Source organism: Haliotis rufescens, unplaced genomic scaffold, assembly GCF_023055435.1.
Source record: "Haliotis rufescens isolate VD_foot unplaced genomic scaffold, xgHalRufe1.0.p SCAF_17, whole genome shotgun sequence".
NCBI lineage: Eukaryota > Metazoa > Mollusca > Gastropoda > Lepetellida > Haliotidae > Haliotis > Haliotis rufescens.
Genome location: NW_025963857.1, coordinates 9191691 through 9215331, shown reverse-complemented (window position 1 = coordinate 9215331; position 23641 = coordinate 9191691). Strand labels below are relative to the sequence as shown.

At 39.9% G+C, this 23641-nt stretch overlaps 1 protein-coding gene across 1 annotated transcript; it reads left to right on the top strand.

Annotated features, from left to right (window-relative positions):
• The first annotated feature begins 9807 nt into the window (after positions 1-9807).
• LOC125381110 (sodium- and chloride-dependent glycine transporter 2-like) lies at positions 9808-16592 on the top strand. Its single transcript, XM_048397329.1, has 8 exons — positions 9808-9896; positions 10304-10436; positions 10907-11041; positions 11636-11739; positions 12569-12693; positions 14155-14267; positions 15089-15220; positions 16464-16592. Exons 1-8 carry the CDS (start codon positions 9808-9810, stop codon positions 16590-16592), a joined length of 960 nt encoding a protein of 319 aa, XP_048253286.1.
• Positions 16593-23641: the final 7049 nt, after the last annotated feature.

The window sequence follows — 23641 nt, the reverse complement described above, 5'->3', positions numbered from 1 at the left end:
ATTTGCGTAGTATTACTACCTTAATTCATCAGTATATATGTATTTTGCATAAAAGGATATTATAGGATCGACGCTGACATGCGCATATAACCTATTCACCAGTGCTGTAATATTTCATTTCTTCTGACACATATCGACACGAGAAATTATATTTAAATTTAAAAAGAGCCCAAGTGGGATAGAAATTTGAGTCTGAACCTGTTGAACAAGACTTGTTTCATTTTGGGCTATAGCATTGCCGCAAGGCCTGGGCGGAAGGGAACACCTGTTTGCACCCATCAGATACCAATCACAACTTCTCTCTCCAAACGAAAACAAAATACGAAAAATGTCGGAAGTGTATCCTTCTAATTTTCTATTTAGATACATGTTTTAACTTTAAAGTAATTATATGTATCTCATGTATTATTGGTATCTGTGATGCTGGTACCGTTTTGTTGCCATTGTGTAGCTTTTGTGGAGTTATTATGAATATCAAATACATGCCTTGAAATATGGACTTGTGAAAGAACTCATCATTGAATCATTTGCATTTAAATTAATGCATATACCATTTACTTGGCGTGTATGGACATATTATCCATCTACTTATACACACTTATTATGGACATATACAGAACTTCATTGCACCTTATTATTTAAAAAAATACCCGTGAAGATCCGGGTTAGAATAGGCATTCAACAACCCATGCTTGTACGAAGGCGACTTGGCTGGCTGACTTGGTTGATGCATGTCATCGTATCCCAAATGCGTAGATCGGTGCTCTTGATGATAATGACTAAATTGTTTGGTCCAGACTGGATTATTTACGAACCACCGTCATATAGCTGGTATATTGCTGAGTGCGGCGTCAAACAACAAACAATCAAACAAAATCTATATAATTATAAACACCTTCCAACAATGAGAAATTAAACTTATATTTTCTAAATATTCTGTTATAAATATAACATAATTTGATTCATAATTTAATTATTGCGTTGCTTTCTTCCCTGTCATTCAATGTGCATGTTCAAACCCCTAAACTTTTAATATTTCATTTTTCATAAATGGCTACGTTAGTGCGTTGCCTAGATCTCTCGTTACCTATTCACAAGAATAGATTAAAATAATTTGTTTTACTATCATATTTCTGTTTATCTAATTCATAATACGAAATTGATAATTCATTTATAATAGTATAGATCATATTCGTGTATATCACTATCTGATGCTAAGGTTTTATTTCAGAAAATATAATTAATTCAAAATGTAGAAAGATACACAATTTGCCATTATTTGACTTTTAAACTGTACAAAGTATGATATAATGATCAGAATGCCTGTAACGGGTAGTATTTAAGAAAGAAATATTTGTCGAGAAGTCCCATTTTTCAGATATGCCCTTCAGTAGTATTATTGCATATCTCCAGAGAGAGGTTTACATTGTAGTTCTCATTATTCGTGGATAATTCAAAAAGCAACATAGAAAATATATATGCTACCATGACGAAAGAATACAGAGTATACATAACTCGCAATTCTATATATTCAGCAAACAGCCCAAAACCGAAACTCCACAACATATCCGATTACACTGATTAAGGCTGTCCCAGTTCTCAATGCGATACTGACGCCCGTTCGTCTCCCGGACCATACAGAATAAATTTAAAAGGAATCCAGCTCAAGTCTAGAACGATTTGGCAAGCCTAGATTGCGTTAATTCTATCCATGAAAGTAAGCATTAATAAAAAAATATTGTTCTTGTCTGCTTCAGATTATATTTTGTAGATACTTATTTTAACTAGGAAAATTGTACTGACACCGGCGCTGTCCCTATTGAAGCTATCCATAAGAATTTCGAATTGCCGTCCATTGTTCGATGTCAATACATCGATGACAAGTGAGGATATCATAAAGTAATCGTTGATGCCGCGCTACACTTTGATAAAAATTATAATCAAGTTGACTGGTGTGTACATTACTACAGTGAACATGTACATGATCATGCCCTAATAATCAAATGCCGTAATGTCAAATACTAATTTATTATTGTGTGATGAATTTAACTGGATCAGTGGTAACATGTGATATTAATATTCCATCAATTTCTTTCCTGGTTGGTCCATCCATGTCTACACAATTAAAATGAAGCATAGAACAATTCTTAATTTCAGGCTAGAGCTGTGGAAATCTAGACTTTCCCAATCATTATAGACTTGAGTTGGTCTCATGTTTTACATTATTCTCTTGGGTCAGCGTCACAGCTCATACCATACACTAACAAGACCAGCTTGCCCCCCGCCGGAGCTCCCGGATTTTGGTTATATCATCTAACATGGCCAACTCTGCTCTTAAGTAAACAAGAACCTAATCAGCGAGGGGTCCTTTATCATCCCTATGTGGCTGCTTATAAAAATCTGATATCTTTTCCCAAAGACCTGGTTAATAATATATTTTCTGCTGAATATTCGAAACAAATAGAGTGAGTTGGTACTACATGTACATATGTATACGGTTCTATTTTAAATGACTGCAGCGCTCCATTATGAAAACAATTTGTTTTAACGCCGCTCTCAGCAGTATTCCAGTGATATATGACGGCGGTCTGTTGTATATGAAATATATGCAAATTGAATCTTGAATCTTGAAAGGTGTAACATTTCCGCAAATAAGTATCACATGCAGTATACAGTATATCAACTGCAATATACTGTATACATCAGTATACAGTGTGTCGCGAGCTCTGCGCTGGGCTGGAGCACACATTTCCTACACCTCTCCCTTCGGCAAACACATCACGAGGGTTGCAACGAGGTCACAGGTCAGGCGTGCACTCGTCAGTTGTCTAATACGGTCAAGAGTAAGATCTTCCGGAAGACCACTGCACTGGAGGTATGTGGATTATTGAGGAGGTACTACGTGTTTGGAACTGGGAGTTGAACACTAAGCACTTTTAGAGAAGAGCTCACAATAAAACGTTATGGACTCGCGGACGGACTTGTGTTTTCATTTCAAGACGTACATTTATCAGGTTGAACTTCCTAACTGTAACAATAACTGAACTTTACGCCTTTTATACACATTTGTGATGGGGCGACAATGCGACAACGAGACATATTTTGACCTTGAAAATGTCGCGTTACGGCATCGTCGCCCTTTTGTAAAATAAAGAAAAGGATTATCAAAGAGCGACAATGCGAACACGCGACAATGCGACAAATGGCCAATTGTCGCGCTTTTGTTAATTTTGACACGTTTTGCTTGTTTTTGTAAAGGCGTCAATGCGACAATGCGACAACGAGACAATGTCCCTTCCATAGGGTAATGAAATAGAAGTCTGACATGCCAGTTAAAAGATAGAGTGTTGCAGCTTCTGATTTCATAGATCTTCAAGAAGGGTTATCAATAATGGGATGGGTGATGAGTTCAACTGCATACGCTGTGATTAACAATAATGCTCAGGGTCAATACATTTTGTCAAATGTATGACATGTATTACGTGAATGAACATATTGTTTATACTCGTCCATGTTTTTGACGGACAAAATAATTTACATGCTCGGTAAAACTGAGGATGGGCATCATTGTGTGTTTCCGTGCTTTGTTCAGGTGAACAATTGACTTGTCCTTGCATGTGTTTGTGACGGGTGCCACTTGTGTGGCAGGATACGCTCACCTTTTCCCGAACACCCGTTGGATGACCTGAACCACTTCGGATTTTTATCCCACATCAGTCTGATACACCATGATATAACTGAAATACTGAAATACTGTACAGTTGAAAATGATGTTTAATGCGATTACCGTAGTGTGTTACTGCAACTGTTCATATTTTGCGCAGTGATGTTATGTAATATGTAAAAGAAAGCATATTCAATTATCCAATTGATTTGAATAGAATATACTTGCGTCAGCGTATTTTATTAACGCCCCCAAATCGTAATTTAAACACATAAAATAACAGATCACGCATGGTGCCTTGACTTACTACTAGATTTAATGGGCCACCCCGGAATAAAATAGTTAGCGAGGAACATATGTTTTAGTATGTTTACAAGAAATATATTCCAAACAATATCCTCATTAGATAAGAAGATCTTTTACAGAATTACCTCAGTAAGTCAATTACAATGACAGAGCGTCGTAATACATTTACATCAAGTACAATACGTCAAAATGGCCGACACGATAAACGTGACGGGAGATATTTTCGAAGTTGTTAATTAACCTGTGGCTATTTCAAGCCTTTGGCATCACTGATCAATTGGCCGATCATTGAAAGGTGATTGTGAAGATGTGTCAAATAGATACTAAGGTAAATTCATAGATTTCTGTAAATTGTCACTGCGACAGTTTGGATTTTTTTTCGTGTTTTTTCTCTCTTGGAGTGGTTGTAGCGAGGGTATCCTTAAATGGGCTTGCAACCACGCTTCTGTATGAATTCGTACCAGGGAATTCCAAGGGTTTTCCCCAGGAATGTGGAAGTAGTCAGTGTTTACGCCTTTTCAAGAATACAGTCACGTGAAGAACGTCATGTGACCGATCTCGCGTCCAAGTCGTAAATCTTGTAAACTTCACATTAAAAAATTAGTTATTGTTACTAATTGTAACTATTGTAACTGTACATAGCCGTTACCACAATAAACTTAGTAACATTAGTTAGTAACATTGTTTGGTTTGACTTCTTGGCGCGTGTCTGAATTCCATTAACATGTAACATATCCTAAAACTAGCTTATCAGCAAATCTCGCTGCACTGCGCGCGACAGATACTAGAGCAAGGCATGCCAGAAATACGAAACCTAAAGCTTCCGAAAGGAAGCCTTGGACATCACGTGCGTCGGGGGACCAGCGCCATCTGATTGGCCGTTAACAGTTGTACAAGGCGGAGCAAAAACCATCGTTTTCCCGTCCATTTTACGCTTGAAAAACTCGACCCTATTCTGGACACTTTCTAGACGCTGACCAATTAATCAATTTTAATGAATTTTTAGTCGTTTTTTCCGTCCAATGACCATATACGGAAAAAAACGACGTTTTCGTGTTTGCAGTGTAACATTAATTCTTTTTATTATTGTGTGACGTTATACGACAATTTAAAAATATAAATTTTAACGATAATTGAAAAGCTGTTCAACAATGTCATACATTTAAATATATGTGCATCATATTACCATGTGCGTCTAGATTTATATCCTCCAGTTTCAAAATACAAAAGGCTCGTATCAAACTGCCGTGCTAAAGCTAGTATACACTTCCCAGCTGACACACACGGTTATCACAAGGTTGCTGGAAAGTTGTGTGAATATAATGTAAGGGAAACATGGTTGTCGCAACGTTGGTTTAACCTATTTTCATTACGTTCGTTCAAAACGTTCGCCTAACGTTCTATTAAAACATTGCCTGAAGGTTGGAATACAAACGTTATAACAACGTTGTTTGCACGTTCAAAATTACTTAAATATTAGTTGTTGGTGTATTACATTATGAATTATATTTCATATATTAAGACTGTATTATGTTTGTATTATGTTTAAACATTGGACTACGAATATGAAATAGGAATGAGTATAGTGCGATGCAACATTGCAACAACAGTACACTCGACTGTGTTTCAATAAAGAGTGAGTGAGTATGGTTTTACGTCTCTTTTAGCAATATTCCAGCAATATCACGGCGTGGGACACCAGAAATAGGCTTCACGCATTGTACCCATGCCGGGAATCGAACCTAGGTCTTCGGCGTGACGAGCCAACACTTTAACCACTAGGCTACCCGACTGCCCCTTCAATAAAGAGACGAGTTCATATTTATCATTATAGAAAAGGCTTTGCCTGTATACATGTACTTTATGTCTATATATCTATATGTATGTCACAGTATGTGTTTCTGTCTGTCGACTTAGCAATGGTTTAAAAACAAATCGGCATAAATGTGAGAAAACTTGTAGTCACATTATTGAATTCTTAATGATTAGTAATATAAGTCATCACCGGTAACACATGTTCGGTTCTTCATATCAATGCAGACAGATTTGAAGAATAAAGTCGCAACTATGCGTAAAAAAAATAACGAATCAACTAAAGCCAAATATACTGTCATGCGTATATGGACGTTTTTTAAAATTTTCATATGGCTGTATGGTTTGACATTACTGCGTGAATTTATACAGCTTACCGTTTTCATCTGCAGTGTAAAATGAATATTTTGTGTTTGTTAATGTATGTTACCGGTGAGGATCATCTGTTACAATAGCAAGTTTGCTGGTTGATAATACAGAGTACATGGGACACTCGTCGGGACACGCGATATAGATACAAATGGTAAAAGCTGCAACTGAGAGAAAACATGATTGTAGCATATATACAGCGATGACTGTTAGTGGAGTCTAGGATCTTCTTACAAGAATGTTTGAAACATGCCCAAACCAAAAATAGGCGGGGCAAGATTTAAGGTAAAACATGCATTCATACACCGCCTTGGGGACATTGTTTAATTGAAGAATGTGAGAATGATGAAACATATATGTTTATAAATCTCTCTTGTTGGTTGCATAGTAACCGTGTAAGACCTGGGTTAGAACTAGATGCGTGTCTTCTTAAGAGGCGACAGTGTTTGTTAAAGATGCTTCTAACGAGATCGGGTAGTCAGGCTCGCAGACTTGGTTGATGCATATCATCGTATCGAAATTGCGTAGATCGATGCTCATGATATCAATCACTGGATTATCTGGTCCAGACTCGATAAATTTCAGACCGCCGTCATATAGCTGGAATATTGCTGAGTGCGGCGTTAAACAACAAACAGTTATCAACAAAGTAGTTTTCATTCACGCACGGACGAATACGGTGTTGGCGTTGGGCGTCTCAACGTGCGTGATTCCCGTGCACCCTTTCGAGTTGAGTTGATTCGTTTAACTGTGTCATATGGCCCTGTGACGCAGGGGTAGCATTATGCAGATGGCTGTTACAATGAATGCTCGTTCCACCCGTGACGAACAGGTCTGGTTATTGATGAAATATAGTGATAGCTGAATAGACAGATTTTTTATTCATGCACCGATTGTCTTTAAATGTAATATCCAGGTATGTATGACTGTTTAATAATCTCATACCAACTTTGACTGGAGTAGGTCCAATAGTTTTTCAGATATTGTAGTAAACGTCGGTACCTTAAATTACCTTCCAGACTATAGTCATCAACTCGTCCGAAAGCCATGGTTTTGGCTATAAACTGTATGTTTACGTCAAACGTCACTCAATACACCCTGTTAATGCGAGTATTAGTTTTGTGTTGCATCTACAGTATGTCACAAGTGAATTAATTATATGCAACAGTTGTTGTTATGACGATGCATAAATATTGTATTGGCCGCCAAATAGTATGGGTGTTTGTGAAAGGCGTACTCTATATTATAAGTACATTTTGAATACGTTAAACTAAAAAGTATTCGACCAATTTGAATATGTTACATAAATTGAACAATTGTAAAAAGTACAACTTGCAGCACCAGATGTTGTAAATGGTTTCAGATAACTATGCGCACGTCAGCAAGCTATACTAACCAATGAACAAGCTGTGCCTATTCTTTAATCAGTCCCAGTCAGTGCCAATCTTTTATTTGTCTACTGCCAGGGAACATCTGAACAACCGCCATCACAAGTGCTCATTGTGGATCCAAACATGGCGGAGAGTGAAATATTTCTGGACGATGTCTGTCGCAAAGAGAATAGAAACAGTTCAGTAGCAGCCAGAGAGGAATGGACGAGAAAAAGAGAGTACATCCTGTCGCTCCTTGGGTTCACTGTGGGCCTTGGGTCTCTGTGGCGATTCCCCTACCTTTGTAACAGGAATGGCGGTGGTCAGTATGAAACGTGTATTCGCTCAATTTGAAACTTTATAAATCTTAGGGACCATGAGCTATTAAAATGTTAACGTGTTCCAAATATAATACCATGCCAGTGTTAGATAACGCTACAGACATTATGCATACCGTGAACATTGATGTTGAGCTATACGTTGTGAAGGATATGAACTTTGAGATGTCCATGTACGATCAGTAAGCGAGTTGTAAAGATTTGCAGTTATTCAGAGCATTAACAACATGTAATTCACAGACACACAACCTCTCAGATATTCAGAAGCTAACGTTTTCCAATCACACCATGCAAGTGTTATATAGCGCGAAAAGACATTATTCATATACAATATGTAACAATATTTGTATCTTATTAATTCAATAAGTGTGTATTTCGTTTTGGGCAATATGCATTCTTATTACTTTTTATAATGTGCTCGTTATAAAAGGACCGGTGTTAAAAAGACGCATTTTGTGGGCAAATGGACATTCCACTGTAATGCAACTCATTCATGTGTTTGATAATAGTCAACGTTCCGTTAATGCCGCGCAATAGTCCAGCGGTTCCAGCCTTCCCTGTCTACCTTTCTCTTTTGAGGTACAATCGAGCATTTACAAGAAAGTTGTGACAAGAGTATACTGTGCGGCGTCAGGCAACAAACCTGTTTATGAAGGGTGTGTGAGTGGCGGGTACAACCGGTAGGGCAGGACGTGCTTACCCTTTTCGCGAACACCTGGTGTCATCACTGAATTTTTATCAGATAATCGAGATTGGTTATTCTCTGGTGGTGACCTTGTACATTTACTATGGTGACCATGGGATGAGAATGATGTGTCTTGTGTCTTTTCGTCATTTGTTCTACTTGTGGCTCATGTCGTTGTTGACAGGTGCGTTTCTCATTCCTTACTTTATTGGAATCATCACGTGCTCTGTCCCGCTGTTTTTCCTGGAGATCACCATCAGCCAGTTCTCAAGCAGGAGTGCTGGACACGTGTGGGTCCTCTGTCCTCTGTTTAAAGGTTAGATGTTCCATCGTTGCATCGTTCATTACCTAAATGTTTGTCGGTCATAGGAGTGTAACTATACATCCTGGGCAGTATGCACTTGTATTTCAATATAAAAGATATGAGTTCCATAACGAAAAGATTGAATATATTAGACAATGAAATAATATTATCATGCAGACTGTGATAAACACGTTTTGTTTCAGGTATCGGTATTTCTCAGGTTATGACATCTTCATTAGGAAGTGTGCTGTACAATGTCATTATTACCTGGTCCATATATTACATCTACACGTCCTTCTGGTCCGTGTTACCATGGACAACGTGCGACAACTGGTGGAACACTCCCTTGTGTGTCAGTAGGCTAGGGAACGTTTCATCCATCAACGAGACCCACGCAAACACAAATGTAGTAGACGACCGCCTTGTCTACTCAGCATGGAGAAAGTCGAATGTAACATTGACAGCATCAGAAGAATTTTGGCAGTAAGAGAAAGATTGTAGCATACATAGTAAACTTCCAGACTACTATTGGTGCCTGGAATAAATGTGGAATAAATGTGGAATAAATGGGTAAGAAAATGCTCACACTTTACGCGAACACCTGGTGTCGTCATTGATTTATAGTGATCCAATCATATTATTGTGAACGCGCACGATTACGGGGAATTCTTGGGGGAATCAAAGACAAAATCGGCATCACTGTCCCAAAACGTTTTATGCTCAACGTATAAACAATAAACACAAATATACAATGAGCGGAATACCTGCTCTGACAACACAATCAGGGCGATGAGCGGACCTTCCAGCTCAGGCTAACAGGAGATGAGCGGAACTCCAGCTCAACCGCAGGACGTTAACTACGAGCGGCACATCCTGCTCCAGGTCGTCCTTACACCAGCGCTTGGAATACCAAGCTGCCTAACCGTTTAATGGTAACACATATATAGTAATGAACGACAATGGACAGACAAAGAGACAATGGCGTTGCTCGGGACATGGGACATATGGGCGTGATGAACCGACACAGCTCATGGGGTCAACAATTAAGGCAATAAATGTCATACTATAAATAACAGGAATTAACGGGAAGTGATATGGTAGCCCAGGTTGACTGACAGTCAATATACAATGAAATGTTGGTGAAGATTAGAACGGAGATTAGCGCCTAATTAATAATGACAATTAAGTTGTGGAGTTATGTCATGGCTACAGGGTAATTAGCCTTTAGAATCAAATGTTCTTCAGACAATGGTTGGTCCAAATCAGTCTCAATGCTTATCTTCATCGCTTTTTTGCTTCCGATGGAATCTTTTTCGGCTGATAATCGAGACGAGTTTATTCTCTCGTGTTGACGTCTCATATTATATATGCAACAACGTCACTAACGTTTACTGACACACTCCGACAGACTGTGAATAAGACAAACATATGAAACCGTTCTATTTACTGTGACAGATATGGCACTCTGAGGGTGTCCAGTGGAATCAACAACTTCGGGTCAGTCCAGGTTCATCTCCTTCTCTGTAACCTTGCTTCCTGGGTTGTAGTGTTCCTCTGTCTCATGAAAGGCATCAGGTCTGTAGGAAAGGTAAGAACCGCCATTCGCGAAGCAATCACCTCACTGATTTCATTATCTGATCTATTAAGTAGATCCATGGATTCCTGAATAGAATTGAATTAAATTGGTTAAAAGGCAAAGTAATGTGTACCAGCATATCTGAGAACGGATCACATCACCTTCTCCCAAACATATAATGATCGACGCCTAACCTATACGTCTTATAACGGCGACTAAAATGGATCGAGTGGTCAGGCTTGTTGACGTATTGCATCTAACCATGCCCCGATGGAGTCGTCCTTTGCTCGGGATTTCAGTCACTGATCCAGACTCGATTATTTAAAAGCTGCCATGATTTTGATATGGCTGAAACATTCCTGACTGATGCATTCACAGCAACATTCACACACGCATTCACTCGCTGTAACAGTATGTTTAGTGGTTTCATAATTCTGGGTTGAGTGTTGTCCTCACTTGATGCTACAGGTTGGTATTTGCAGGTGGTATATGTGACTGTATTGGTGCCGTATATCCTTCTGACGATGCTGCTCATAAGGTCGTGCATGATGCCGGGATCAGGGGAGGGAATACTGTACTTCTTACGTCCAGACTTCTCACGACTAGCTTCTGTTCAGGTAGAGTTCGTAATGTTTTTGTCAAAATAATGTATGTTGAAATAATCTTTTCTTTGATCAGATTTCGCAATAGTTCTCTGCCTTTGTTCTTCAGGGTGTCATGTTCCCCTGAACACCAATCCTTTGTAGCCGTTCCATATTGCCCTTTCTCAGATGTGTATTAATTATTTATCTTTAATAATCTTGATGACCACAATTGATATCGATAAGCACCCTAAGTCCCGTATAAATCCTAATCCATCAAAACACAGACTGTGTAGTAACATGTGTGACTGTCGTTCCCCATATGTGGATGTGTACCGGTTTGACGACACCGTACATATCTGAACTCGTATATGAATTTCGTAATAACATTTAATTTTCGTTCATCGTTACTTATGAATTTTTGTCACAGAGTCCTTTTGAATGAAGTACCCACACCTTAACTTTAGGCAAATTAAAATCATCTGACGGGAAACGAGAGAGCAAAGATAGAGACATATAGTTATATATCTTTGCTATACAGTGCTCAATTTACTTTCATATATAAAGACTATTATTACGACACGTCTCACAGCTCTTATAAGACAACATCAATGACCTTGTATTGTATAGGTGTGGTTAGAAGCGCTGCTCCAAGGTTTCTATTCAACGAGCGTTACGTACGGCGCACTCATCACCATGAGCAGCTACAACAACTTCTACAACAGACCTTTGAAGTAAATTGTTATGTTTAATTATCTTCTTAGTGAGTGAGTTGGGTTTAACGCCGCTTTTAATATGGGAGGAAAGCCCGAAATGATTCAGATCTCAGACGTTAACCAGTTCGGTGAAACCCACGAGCACGGGTATGGTGCTTACAAACCTAGAAACATAATTGGGTCGAACCGGGATTCGAACCCACAAACAACGGTTTCTGGTGTGCCCAAGGGCCGCAACTCTGCACAGCGAATCGCGGCGCCTTGGACGACTGGGCCACCCGTGCCCCCAGTTAACTTCAAAAACTAAGTTCGTGGTCTTTGATGATGATGACGATGATGAGTAACACATGTGAAACTCCACGCACTTTATATTGTATTAAAACTTTTCAGGTCTGCTGTGCTTCAATTTTTGTAATAGAGATACTGGCGTTTATGATTGAGGTGGAGGGATCGATATTCCACCTGCTGTTTGTTACGATACTCAGCTTGTGTGAAATTGGGGAAGATCCCATTATGTAGCGTATGCAGATTCCTTGACGGAGACCAGTATATAAAAGCGACAAAAACATTCCGTAATCACAGTCCTGCACAACTCCTACTATATCATAAGCATGTGTTTATGGATCACTATCAAAATGTGTTCGCAAAAAGGATGAGCGTATCCTGCGTACCAAACCGGTGGCATCCGTTACAAATACATGCAAAGGCGAGTCAATTGCCCAAATGAAAATACACGGGAACAGATGGCACAAGTCAAAACAGGAACCACATTTGCGCCAGTCTCGCTTGTTGGTAAAATTTGCATTTGAAAAGAAGACATCAAATATTTGGATGTCTTGTATTTCAGAGACGTTGTGTTAGTTACCGTCATTGGTGAAGTAAGTAGTATACTCTGTGGTTTGGTGGTCTTCTCCACACTGGGCTTCATGGCACACCAGGCGCAGATACCGATATCAGAAGTTGTATCCTCAGGTAAATATATCTGTTCCTTTATTGACCTATACAGAGATTTCATTGACAAGTGTGACGAACTGTCACAGACATGTGCATGAACTTTGATTGAGATTGATCAAACAGCCAAGGTGGCAACTGAGCTGTCTCTTCATGTTCACAACAGCTACGCCTACTCGTAACATTAACGCACTGTTTTGTTCCAGGGAATTACACTTTAAAGAATGGGAAGACAGTTGTAGAGGTGTCCGTCGGTTGTTATACCTTTTAAAGTGGGAAACCTGACACAAGGTTAGGTTTGGAGAAGTACCAAATGAATGAGTGAGTGATAAAGTTAGTATGGTTTTACGCCGCAATGTTCCAGCACTAGAAATGGGCTTCACACATTGTACCCATATCGGAAATCGAACCAGGGTCTTCGGCGTGACGAGCGACCGCTTTAACCACTTGGGTAACAGACCGCCCCAGTACCAAATGAGCTAACCATGAACACCACGGTGTGGTGACGGCACCATGTGCTCGCAATAAGGGTAAACGTGTCCTGTCCTAACCGATGCACCCGCCACAGTTTGCATACAAATATGTGTTTGTTCCCTGATACCACACAGAAGTAATAAACTAAATAGCAATGGACATGTATACAGCAAATATGATGAAAACCTCGTCTGTGGCTGGTATCCATAAATACACATGCATACCATTTCAAATGATAACTGTGGGAGATATTTCACAAATCTTACCTATTAAGGCAAACTTGTGCCGAAAAGTATGTGAATGGATCTCTGAAAATCAGTGATGACACCAGTTGTTCGCGAAAAGGGTAAACGCGCCCTGTCCTCCTCGTAGCACCCAAATAAATATAAAATATGGAATATGGAAAACTGATGAAAAAGACGTAGGTGGATGGTATCCAAAAATATATCCCCAAACGACAACTGTGGGAGATATTTCACAAATATTATGTTTGTTATAATCCTTTTTGCAATTACAGCCCGTGTGTGTGTATGGGTATCATACCCTTATGATTTGGTTCAATATTATCTCAGGACAATTTCAGGTACGTGTGGTCAACTGGTCTTAGGCACCGAAATTAGATGATCAGAGATGTTCGCCTTGAATATCGTTCTTGGTTTGTTGACAACATAGCCGTGTTCTAAGGCTTCACCAAATTGGCTAAAGCCGAGGAACTTCATCATCTCGAGCATTCCTCCACATCAAGCGGACACGTGATATAACTGAAATGCTGTTCAATGCGGAGATAAAACAGACTTTGTAACACATGTGCTGCAACTCCGGGGTCTTGGTTTGAGCTTTCGCTCGTTACGCCGGAGGCCTGAGTTCTATTCTTGAAATTGGTACAATGTCTGAAATCCATTTGTAGTGTTCGCCGAGGTGATATTGTAATTAGCGGCATAAAACTAAACTCACTCACTCACACTCACGACAGCATACAACTTATAGACATACATGTATCTGTCACAGGTTCTGGTCTCGGATTCATCATCTACCCAGAGGCCATTGCCCAGCTTCCTGTGTCTCAACTGTGGGCAGTCCTCTTCTTCATCATGCTCTTTATGATGGGAATAGATTCTATGGTATACAATATTAATAACGTTGAGATATTATTAGATGACTCTTTCATGACACGTTAACCTGCTGTTCAAGGGCGTTTTAATGCTGGAAGGAAACTGCACTACCAACTAACACTTAACCGTTGTGAATATGTACAGTGCCTGCAAAACGCAAGTGCCATGTAAATGATAACTGAACAGTAGTGAGTGAGTAGTTTTTCGCCTCATGTGGCACCTTCTGTTCAAGGGAGTTTTAATACCAGATGGAGTGAGTGAGTGAGTGAGTTGGGTTTAACGCCGCTTTTAACAGTTTTCCAGTTATATCAGGGCGTGTCAGCTTAATGTGTGAGGAAAGCCCGAGGTGATGCAGGTCTCAGACGTTTACTACTTCCGTGAAACTCACGAGCACGGGTATGGTGCTGACAAACCTAGAAACATTATTGGGGCGAAACGGGATTCGAACCCACAATCATAGGTTTCTGGCGTGCCCAAGCGACGCAACTCTGCACAGCGAATCGCGGCGCATTAGACGACTGGGCCACCCGTGCCCCCAATCCCAGATGGAAACTGCACGATTAATTACAATTAGATCTGTGTTTAATATGTACAGAGCTTGCAAAACGCAGATGCCATCATTAATGTAAATGCTTATCAAACAGTTGTTAGTGAGTGAGTATGGGTTTACGTCGCTCTTTGTAATACCCCATCAATATCATGGCGAGAGGACACCAGTAATGAGCTTCACTTCAATCTCGGAACAACTTGATATTCATCATCACCATCATGTAACCATTACCACATTGCTACTTTGTGAAACTGCTAAAGTTAACTTCGTACTTTCGCAGTTTGGTCTAACGGAAACGACCACAGCTGGACTCATAGAGGCGTGTCCAAAATACCTTCAACAACGACGAATGTGTGTCACTGCTGGAGTGTGTCTCGTTGGCTTCGTTGTGTCCATTCCCTTTGTAACCGAGGTACGTATATCTCCCTGCGAAACCTGTTCATTAGATTAAGATCTGAACTCAGAACAAATTTGACCTTCCCTACAAAGCACTATCCCTGTCAACAGGCTTAACGTTTGGAGGAATAAGATATTCTGAGACTTCTTCTGACGTGTTTATTCAACACAAGGAAATATGTTTATGATTATGAATATTATTATGACTGATAATTAGCCTATTTATATGTGTCTACCGTGTTGCAAGTCTGATTGACATGTCAAGATGAATAACAATGGTGAATTTGTATACCTGTAGGACCAAGCGTGCACTGCATTGACCTACATCCTACGGAAAACATCTTCGTAATGTTCAAACATTAAGTCCATAGCGTTCTATCACCACTAAGATCATCCTGATGCCGTTAAAACTCATCTAAATAGCCTGCCTTGTCCTTGTCCGAAACATGGAGTGTTGACAAGAATGGTATAAGACGCATCCATGCGAACATTTTGAAAGCTTTGCTCATTTCTAAAAGTACGCAGATTTAGTGGACCCTATCATACTTCATCCTTCTACAATCATGAATACTGCATTGTATGTTCATTGTTTTGTCATCAGATGTTTATGTCATATAATGGAACGGAATACAGTTGAGTGATGTGCCAACTAACAGGTATCGTCTTATCCGTATCGAATTATCCACGTTTGATTTGTGACAGGGGTGTGAATATAAGCGACAAAAACATGTCCATGATCATACGAAATCGCCATCAGACGAGTCCACTGAATGATTCGGACTATAACATAAACATATATTTATGTGAATCACTGTCAAAGAGGCGACTAACGGGATCGGGTGGTCAGACTCGCTGACTTGGTTGATGCATGTCATCGTATCCCAACAACGTGGATCGATGCTCATGATGTCAATCACTGGCTTGTCTGGTCCTGACTTGATTATTTACAGACCGCCCTCATATAGTTTTAATACTGCTGAGTGTGGCGTTAATCAACAAACAAACAAACTATGTCAAATAATGATTTTTTTGGAATCCTTTGTATCTTTGCGCATTATTTCAAACTGTTGAGGTGGTTTCACTGGTCCCTTTTATTAGAGTTCATTTAGGTAACACTGTGGAACAGAAGAATGTGCAAGAGAAGATACAAAATTCAAAGCATAATATGTTATTATGATACTGAAGGAGAACCATCTCTAGTGCTTCTGGAGTGGATTTATCTCTTTTAAAATATAAACCTCATATTATCCTCTATGCAGGGTGGGATTTACCTCTTCCAACTGATGGAGTGGTACGCCTCCTCCTTTAGCACACTGCTCATTGGCTGTCTCGAGTGTGTCGTCATCAACTGGATCTATGGTAAAACCATGTGGCACAATTTGCGATAAGTCAGAAACACTCTTTTTATAAGCTGGACATGCTTATCCCGTTCGCTAACACCTTGAGACATCATTTTGCATTTTACAACAAGTGGATTCTATGCCCAATGTAGACTGATTGTTCTTCTGCGTTGACATTATATATATTTTATGTTGTATTGGCACAGTATTGTCAGAACTGTGTAGATGTAATGTTTGTGAGCTGGAGAGTTGAGGATCTCATTGCCTCAGTTGCGTCCCTTTGGCATGCCAGAATCTTATGACCACGGGTTCTAAACATATTCGTCCCGATGAATACTTAGTTATCAACATCGTACACGTAGGTTTCACGCAAGTTGTAAACCCTTCGGACCTGCATTAACTGCTGGTTTTCCCCAACATCTGCCTTATAACCATCACATCGAGAGTGAGTGAGTGTGTATAGTTTTAGGCCGCTTTTAGCAATATTACAGCAATATCACGGCGGAGGACACCTGGAAATGAGCTTCACACATTGTACACATGTGGGGAATCGAACCCGACTTTTTGGCTTGACGATCTACCGCTTTAACCACTAGGCTACCGCCCTAACCATCACATAACTGGAGTATCGTTAATAGTGGCGTTAACGCCATCCCACTCACTCATTGTGAGAGTACAACCAAGCTACAACCAAACTACAACCAGTTTACCGGTTTTACACATAGTCCTACAGTCGCACAGTGTTAACGTCGCTTTTATGTTTTGTAGGTTCAAAGAGACTCAGCAATGATATTGAGATGATGACAGGAAGACGATTTCCAGTGTTGCTCAAAATCCTGTCATCCTATTTAACGCCTTTCATTCTCTTTGTAAGTACACACCAAAGTTTGATGTAATATCCTAATTATTGTTGCAGTGACTGAATCACTGTAGCAGGAGCGAAGCGAGTGATCTAACTGGCGATACATGGCAATACAGTGATGTCAAATCAAAACACCAATCCCTCATGACAAGGGTTAGAATTGGTATCCATACCAGAATTGGGCGGTCAGGGCGGATGTTATCGAATCCCGATTGCTCATGATGTCAATCACTGGATTGTCTTGTCTAATCCGGCAGATAGCTGGAATTTTGCGGAGTATTGCTTAAGACAAGAAATAAACAAACAAATAAACAAGGCAAAAGTTGCGCAGGGCTCACTAATAACCCTGACCTCGACTTCAACATTTTTCTCAGTTCAAGACATGAAAAATGCAATAGTTTCACAGAAAAGCCATTTATCGAAATCCTGTTGGTAAAGAAACTGTACCCCCAATTAAAAATGATTCCATAAAGTAGTTTTTAAGTTATAGGTCGCACAAATGTTGAAGTAAAGTTTACAAAATACGTTAAAAAAATCACATTTCATCAGAAAATATGCATATCAAATCAAACTTTCCACTGCATCTCTTCTACTAGTTTGGAAACTGTCCCCTAAATTTGAAAAGAATTCATGTAGTGATTTTTCAAGTTATAGGTCGCACAAATGTTTAAGTAAAACAATTCTTGGTGAAAAATAGCTGTATTTTTACAGTATTTAAATCAAACTTTGTACTGCATCTCTTCGATTGGTATAGATAGTGTTCACAAAGTTTGAAAGAATATATGTAGCAGTTTTCAAGTAGTAGGTCGCACAAATATTGAAGTAAAAAAACTAATTGACAAAACACTGTCAAACCTATAATAAGTGACGCTTGTATTCGGAAGTGTGAAAACTATTGCAATAAGATCCAGGTATATCCCAATATTGGCCCCAGTTGTCAAACTCTCGCTGTGGAGAGGAAAATGTTGTCTCGTGAGCATATACTCATTTCAGAAACAGGTCGAGATATTATTTATACATCAGATGTTTCAAGAAAAAATCTTGATAATCAGAGTTTTGTCTTTAATATATTGATTTCATGGTCTCGGCAAGACTTGAGGAGTGTGTGTTTATTTGTGCGTGCGTGTGTGTCTATCTGTCAATCTCTCTCTCACCCCCTCTCTCACTCTCTGTTTACAAGAACAATCAAACATCAACTGTGAACAAAACCACTGCAAGCATGTACAGAGAAGTTTCATATATTTTCAGGCTTCCCTGATATGCTCCCTGTTTCAATATGATCCACCAAGCTATGGCGAGTACATCTACCCTGAATATGCAAAGATGATAGGTATCATGGTTGCAGTGGTGATGTCTTTGCCCATACCTATCACCTTTGTGTACCAAGTTGTAAAGGGAAAGGGGAGCCTTTGCGAGGTACGTTTTACGCATTGTGCTTGAATCCTTACGTCTGAGATACACTGTAAATCATAAAATTAAAGCGTTACTAAATCAGTGTTTAGTGCCGTCCCCTAACCCAGAATGTGTCCTGACATTGACGTGAGAAACCCTGACTTAACATTGAAAAAACTCATATTCAATTAATCGGCTGTAGTGATGCTGTACGGTGAAGAGACAGGTTTGGAACCTTTTAACGTTAACACCAAACTTGGGACATATTAGACTAACGTGAATACCAACAATGGTCCAGAACTAATCAATTGTCCTGTGAAACATTTCTTTTGCAGCGCTTGAGTCTTGCAAGCAGACCTTCACCTGAGTGGGAACCATCGCGAGTAGAAGACAGGGACATATACCTTCAGAACTCTGAAAGCCATCCACAGAATATTCTCATGCGAATAATTTCTTAGACAACAAGATCGCCATGATGATTACTTTCAATGCCAACCTGGATGACACGAAGTAACGTTAATTCTTTATATTACCGTGTGACATGTTCTGCGACAATTTAAAAATATAAATTTGAAAGATAAGTGTATAGCTGTTCAACAATGTCATACAATCCAATGCATTTGCATCAAATTACCATTTCTGTTTAGATTTATATCCTGAAGTTTCAAAATGTAAAGGGCGTGTAAACTGATGGGCAAAAGAAATCATAACTTGAAAATTGGAAGTAACCAATAAATTGTGAACGTTGCAAGGCCGAAAACATCGAAAACACAAGTCCAAAACACAACTTTGATACCGTATCAAATACTTCACAAACGAAAACCATCTCTTGTTTGTTTCAATCTTAGCCACCATCAAACATGTGTGTATACACGTCCTTTCTTTTGCCCGGGGGTGTCGTTTATTTAATATTATGGATGTTTCCTCGAATAAAATCTCGTGAAATGTACGTAATCGGCTTTTCAATCAGTGGAAATGCTGTATAGCCTGGGAATGTCGCACATAAATTACGTCTGGAAGCATTCAATATGTTGTGACAAAGACGGATCAGTTGAAAGTAAGTGCACGTGCATTGTACGATTAACATTCCAGATTTCCTTCATTACTGAAGAGTATATGCATGCATATTATTTCATAACAATTTATGATAAAACAATCTATAAAACAATATAAGAAGGAGATAGTATGTTCATAACAAAATGCAACATTTGTTTCCAATAAATTAGGTATTCATTGACCTAGTCCATTTACCTTCATTTTGCATACCAGTACACACTTGCTTGAATAACTACCAGGTTCAAGTCACGAAGGGCCTAACAAGGCAATTTGATTTTCGAGGCATTCATAAGTTTTTGTTTTCAGTCTCAAAATAAATTGCATCTCTGTATTCTTTAATGAGCCTGGATAAGAATATAATTGGTAATTCCAAAAGATGATTCAGAATAAAGGAGTTAATGAAAGAAAATTAGAAAAATAACAGCTGTACATTAACCATTAGATAATACAGTAACATAATCATGCTCATTTATTTACATAATGTTCCAGCAATTTTACAGGAAGATGAATCGATAAATACACTAAGAAATAAGCCAATACGTTCCATTGTGGGAATCCGAGGAAGGTAGTAGTACCTTAATGTATTATTTGAGATTTGACTTATACTGTATTTTAAGGTTATATTTTACGAAAGAAATAGCGTGGCGTGACTAATGGGAGGGGCCGCTTGTGTGGGGCTGAGGTGAGTGAGGCTGAGCATTGGGCGCCTGTGCCAGCCTCTGGGTACAGTTCCACGAACGCCATTGACAGTTAACCAGCCATATTGCATAACACGTCCTTAGGCCATTTCTCTGCAAGCTGTGTCCCTTGGTAATGTCCCATGTCCCACTGTAGCAGCGGTATCAGTGAACATTTCGATATCAAGGTCAGGTGAAACCTGTAACTCATCGAATAAGAAAATGCCCTTCCACCTTACTAAGATCGTTGCGACAATCTCCCGACAAAGCTGACATGGTGATGTAACTTCTGAACAGTGGTGGAAGAGAAGAGAGAGAGAGAGAGAGAGAGAGAGAGAGAGAGAGAGAGAGAGGGAGAGAGAGAGAGAGAGAGAGAGAGAGAGAGAGAGAGAGAGAGAGAGAGAGAGAGTCCTTGTCGATTAGTTTGTTCAAACTGGGAATATCTTCGTCATCACGTAGCGCGGATATAAGTCCAATATTAAGCGTTTCTTCCACGAATATTTAACTTCGCCTTTTCCCACAGGACCGGGGTATTTTTCTGTAGTATATTATGCTGACCATGGTGTGCCGACTTTGAGATCTCCAACCGCCTGTTGATGTATGTGTCGGACAAAGAGGTGCCGGGGTTGTTGCAGAAGGTGCTGGAGTGGCTAGATGACGATCACTATCATAAGAGAGTCCTGAGTCTGGACCACAGATGGCATAATATTATGTCATCAGGATACGATGACAACGAAGTCACCCTTTAGTTGACAAATATATTTGCATTTCTTGACACATATACTAAGGTTAATAATACACGTCCTCGCTGTAGAGATACAGATATTTTAACTGCTGTATTGAAGTACGAAAGGGAAACGGGTGACCCAACAATCCAATTCGCTGTGAGGAGTTTCGTCCCTTGGTTATGGAAGAAGCCTATGTTCGAATTATGTTTCAGTGAGTTTGTCAGCACAATCCCCTTTCTCGTGGGTTTCATCAACGTGATAAACGTTAAGGCATGCATCATTGCAGGCTTTCTTTGAAAATAATTCCAACACGCAATTACAGCAAATATGAAAGCTAATGAAAAACGAGTTCTTTGTCGATAGAAATGTAATATGCTTTAATATTTTTAAACAAATTAAATAAACGATTGTTGCTGATAAGACATGCATTTCAATATTGCATATTTTGAGATAATGAAGTTATTTCTTGCAATAGTAAACAATGAACTCAATTATTTGAAAAAAACATCTCCACAGAAGAAGGTTAAAATTTACACAAACCAATGCTGGGGACTGAAATGAAAAGTAAATCCGTCAAAAGAACACGAATATGTGAAGTTCGTTTGTTGCAGTGAAGAAAACATAAAAGGGTAATGGCTGATGGTATTAATTGTATTTAATGAACTGCATAACTGGACATACCTACGTACGTACATATATTGTGGAGGCTTTAAACATTTTCGCCAATGTGTGTGTTACATGTAACATTGAAATGCTTAGAAAATGTGGATATGCTTGACCTGAAACCACTCCACACTGTGTGGACATCGGATGCGGCTCAGCTTGCAGATCCCTCGACATGGTAAAGGTGCGTTTGTTGTGTGCGACCGCCTCCGTGGTCTAGTGGTAGAGCGTCCGCCCGGATCTCCCCGGTTTGATCCCCGATCGCGTCATACCAAAAGACGTAAAAAGATGGTACTTGTTGTTACCCTGTCTGGCGCTCGGCATTAAAGGGGCTAAAACAAGGACTGGTCGGCTCGGAGTCAGCATATTGTGTCTGAGTGGGGTATTCATGTTAAACTGCGGCATGGTATCTCAGTGAGCTAGCACTATAAATGGGCATCAGTCCGGACTAGTACAAGCAGTCACACAAACACACACACGTACATACACACGTCGCTATATAAGTGCAATAATCTTGGACGCGACGTTAAACCCCATTTCACCTCACCACCTTGTTGTGTGGGAATATCTTTGATTTCCCATTATAATGAATTTATTTATATACTGAACCAAATCCTAAAATTTTAACATTTTATCATTGTGGGCCCTTATTGTGTATTTAAACAGTAATGGCCACGTATTGTCTGCAGATAACAACCGTTTTGGTGCAGGTGAATCGATCAAAATCATGTGCACCGCACTATAGTGGCAAAAGTGTTTTTTCACGTGCAACTGGTCACGTGGCAATAATACCGCACGTATTTTCAGCCATACTTGTTAGCAGTTACTAACAAAACAAGAAAAACACAAGAAAACAAAACTTTAAGTCTTTACGGCAATTTGTCATGGACGATGGGTTGTAGTCGACGGACTGATTTACAGACGCGTCTACAGCAAACGGGTACCACCGCTGATCGCCCTCGGCCAGGTCGACCACGTGTGACGTCACATGCAGAAGATCGTCAGATTGTCTTACGTCACCTCCGTAACCGAATTTTGACGGCTACATCAACCAGAAATGAACTGTTTAGGGGTAGACTGAGTGCGCAAACTGTTCGAAACCGTCTGAGAACTGCTCACCTTCAAGCACCACGGCCACACTGCGGGCCGATTCTGACTCAATTACAAAGACGTCAACGTCAATTGTTGGCACAGCGACACTTACGATGGACTCAGAGGAATTGGAATCAAGTCGTTCTCAGTGATGAATCCCGATTTAATCTTCGCCCAGTGTTGTGTACAGGAAATTGACAGATTTCGAGGCAGAAGTGTCATGGTGTGGGGTGCTTTCTGTGGCAATGCACGTTCCAGGCTTCTTGTCATCCGTGGCTACCTCAACGCTGCTGCTTACCACGACCAGGTACTGGCACCAGAACTTCTGCCTTTTATGGCAGCACATGGACCCGGTTTGATCTTCCAACACGACAATGCCAGACCCCACACAGCAATTTTGACAAGGAATTTCCTTCAGAATGCGGGAGTCAACGTCATGGACTAGCCGTCAAGGTCTCCCGACCTCAATCCCATCGAACATGTCTGGGATGCTCTTGGCAGAAGTCTGTGCACTCTCCAGAACAAACCACAGAATTTGCAAGATCTTCTCACTATTTTGTAGCAACAATGGCGTCGTCTTCCCAATCATGTGTTCGCCATCATCACAAGGTCCATGCGGAGTCGTTG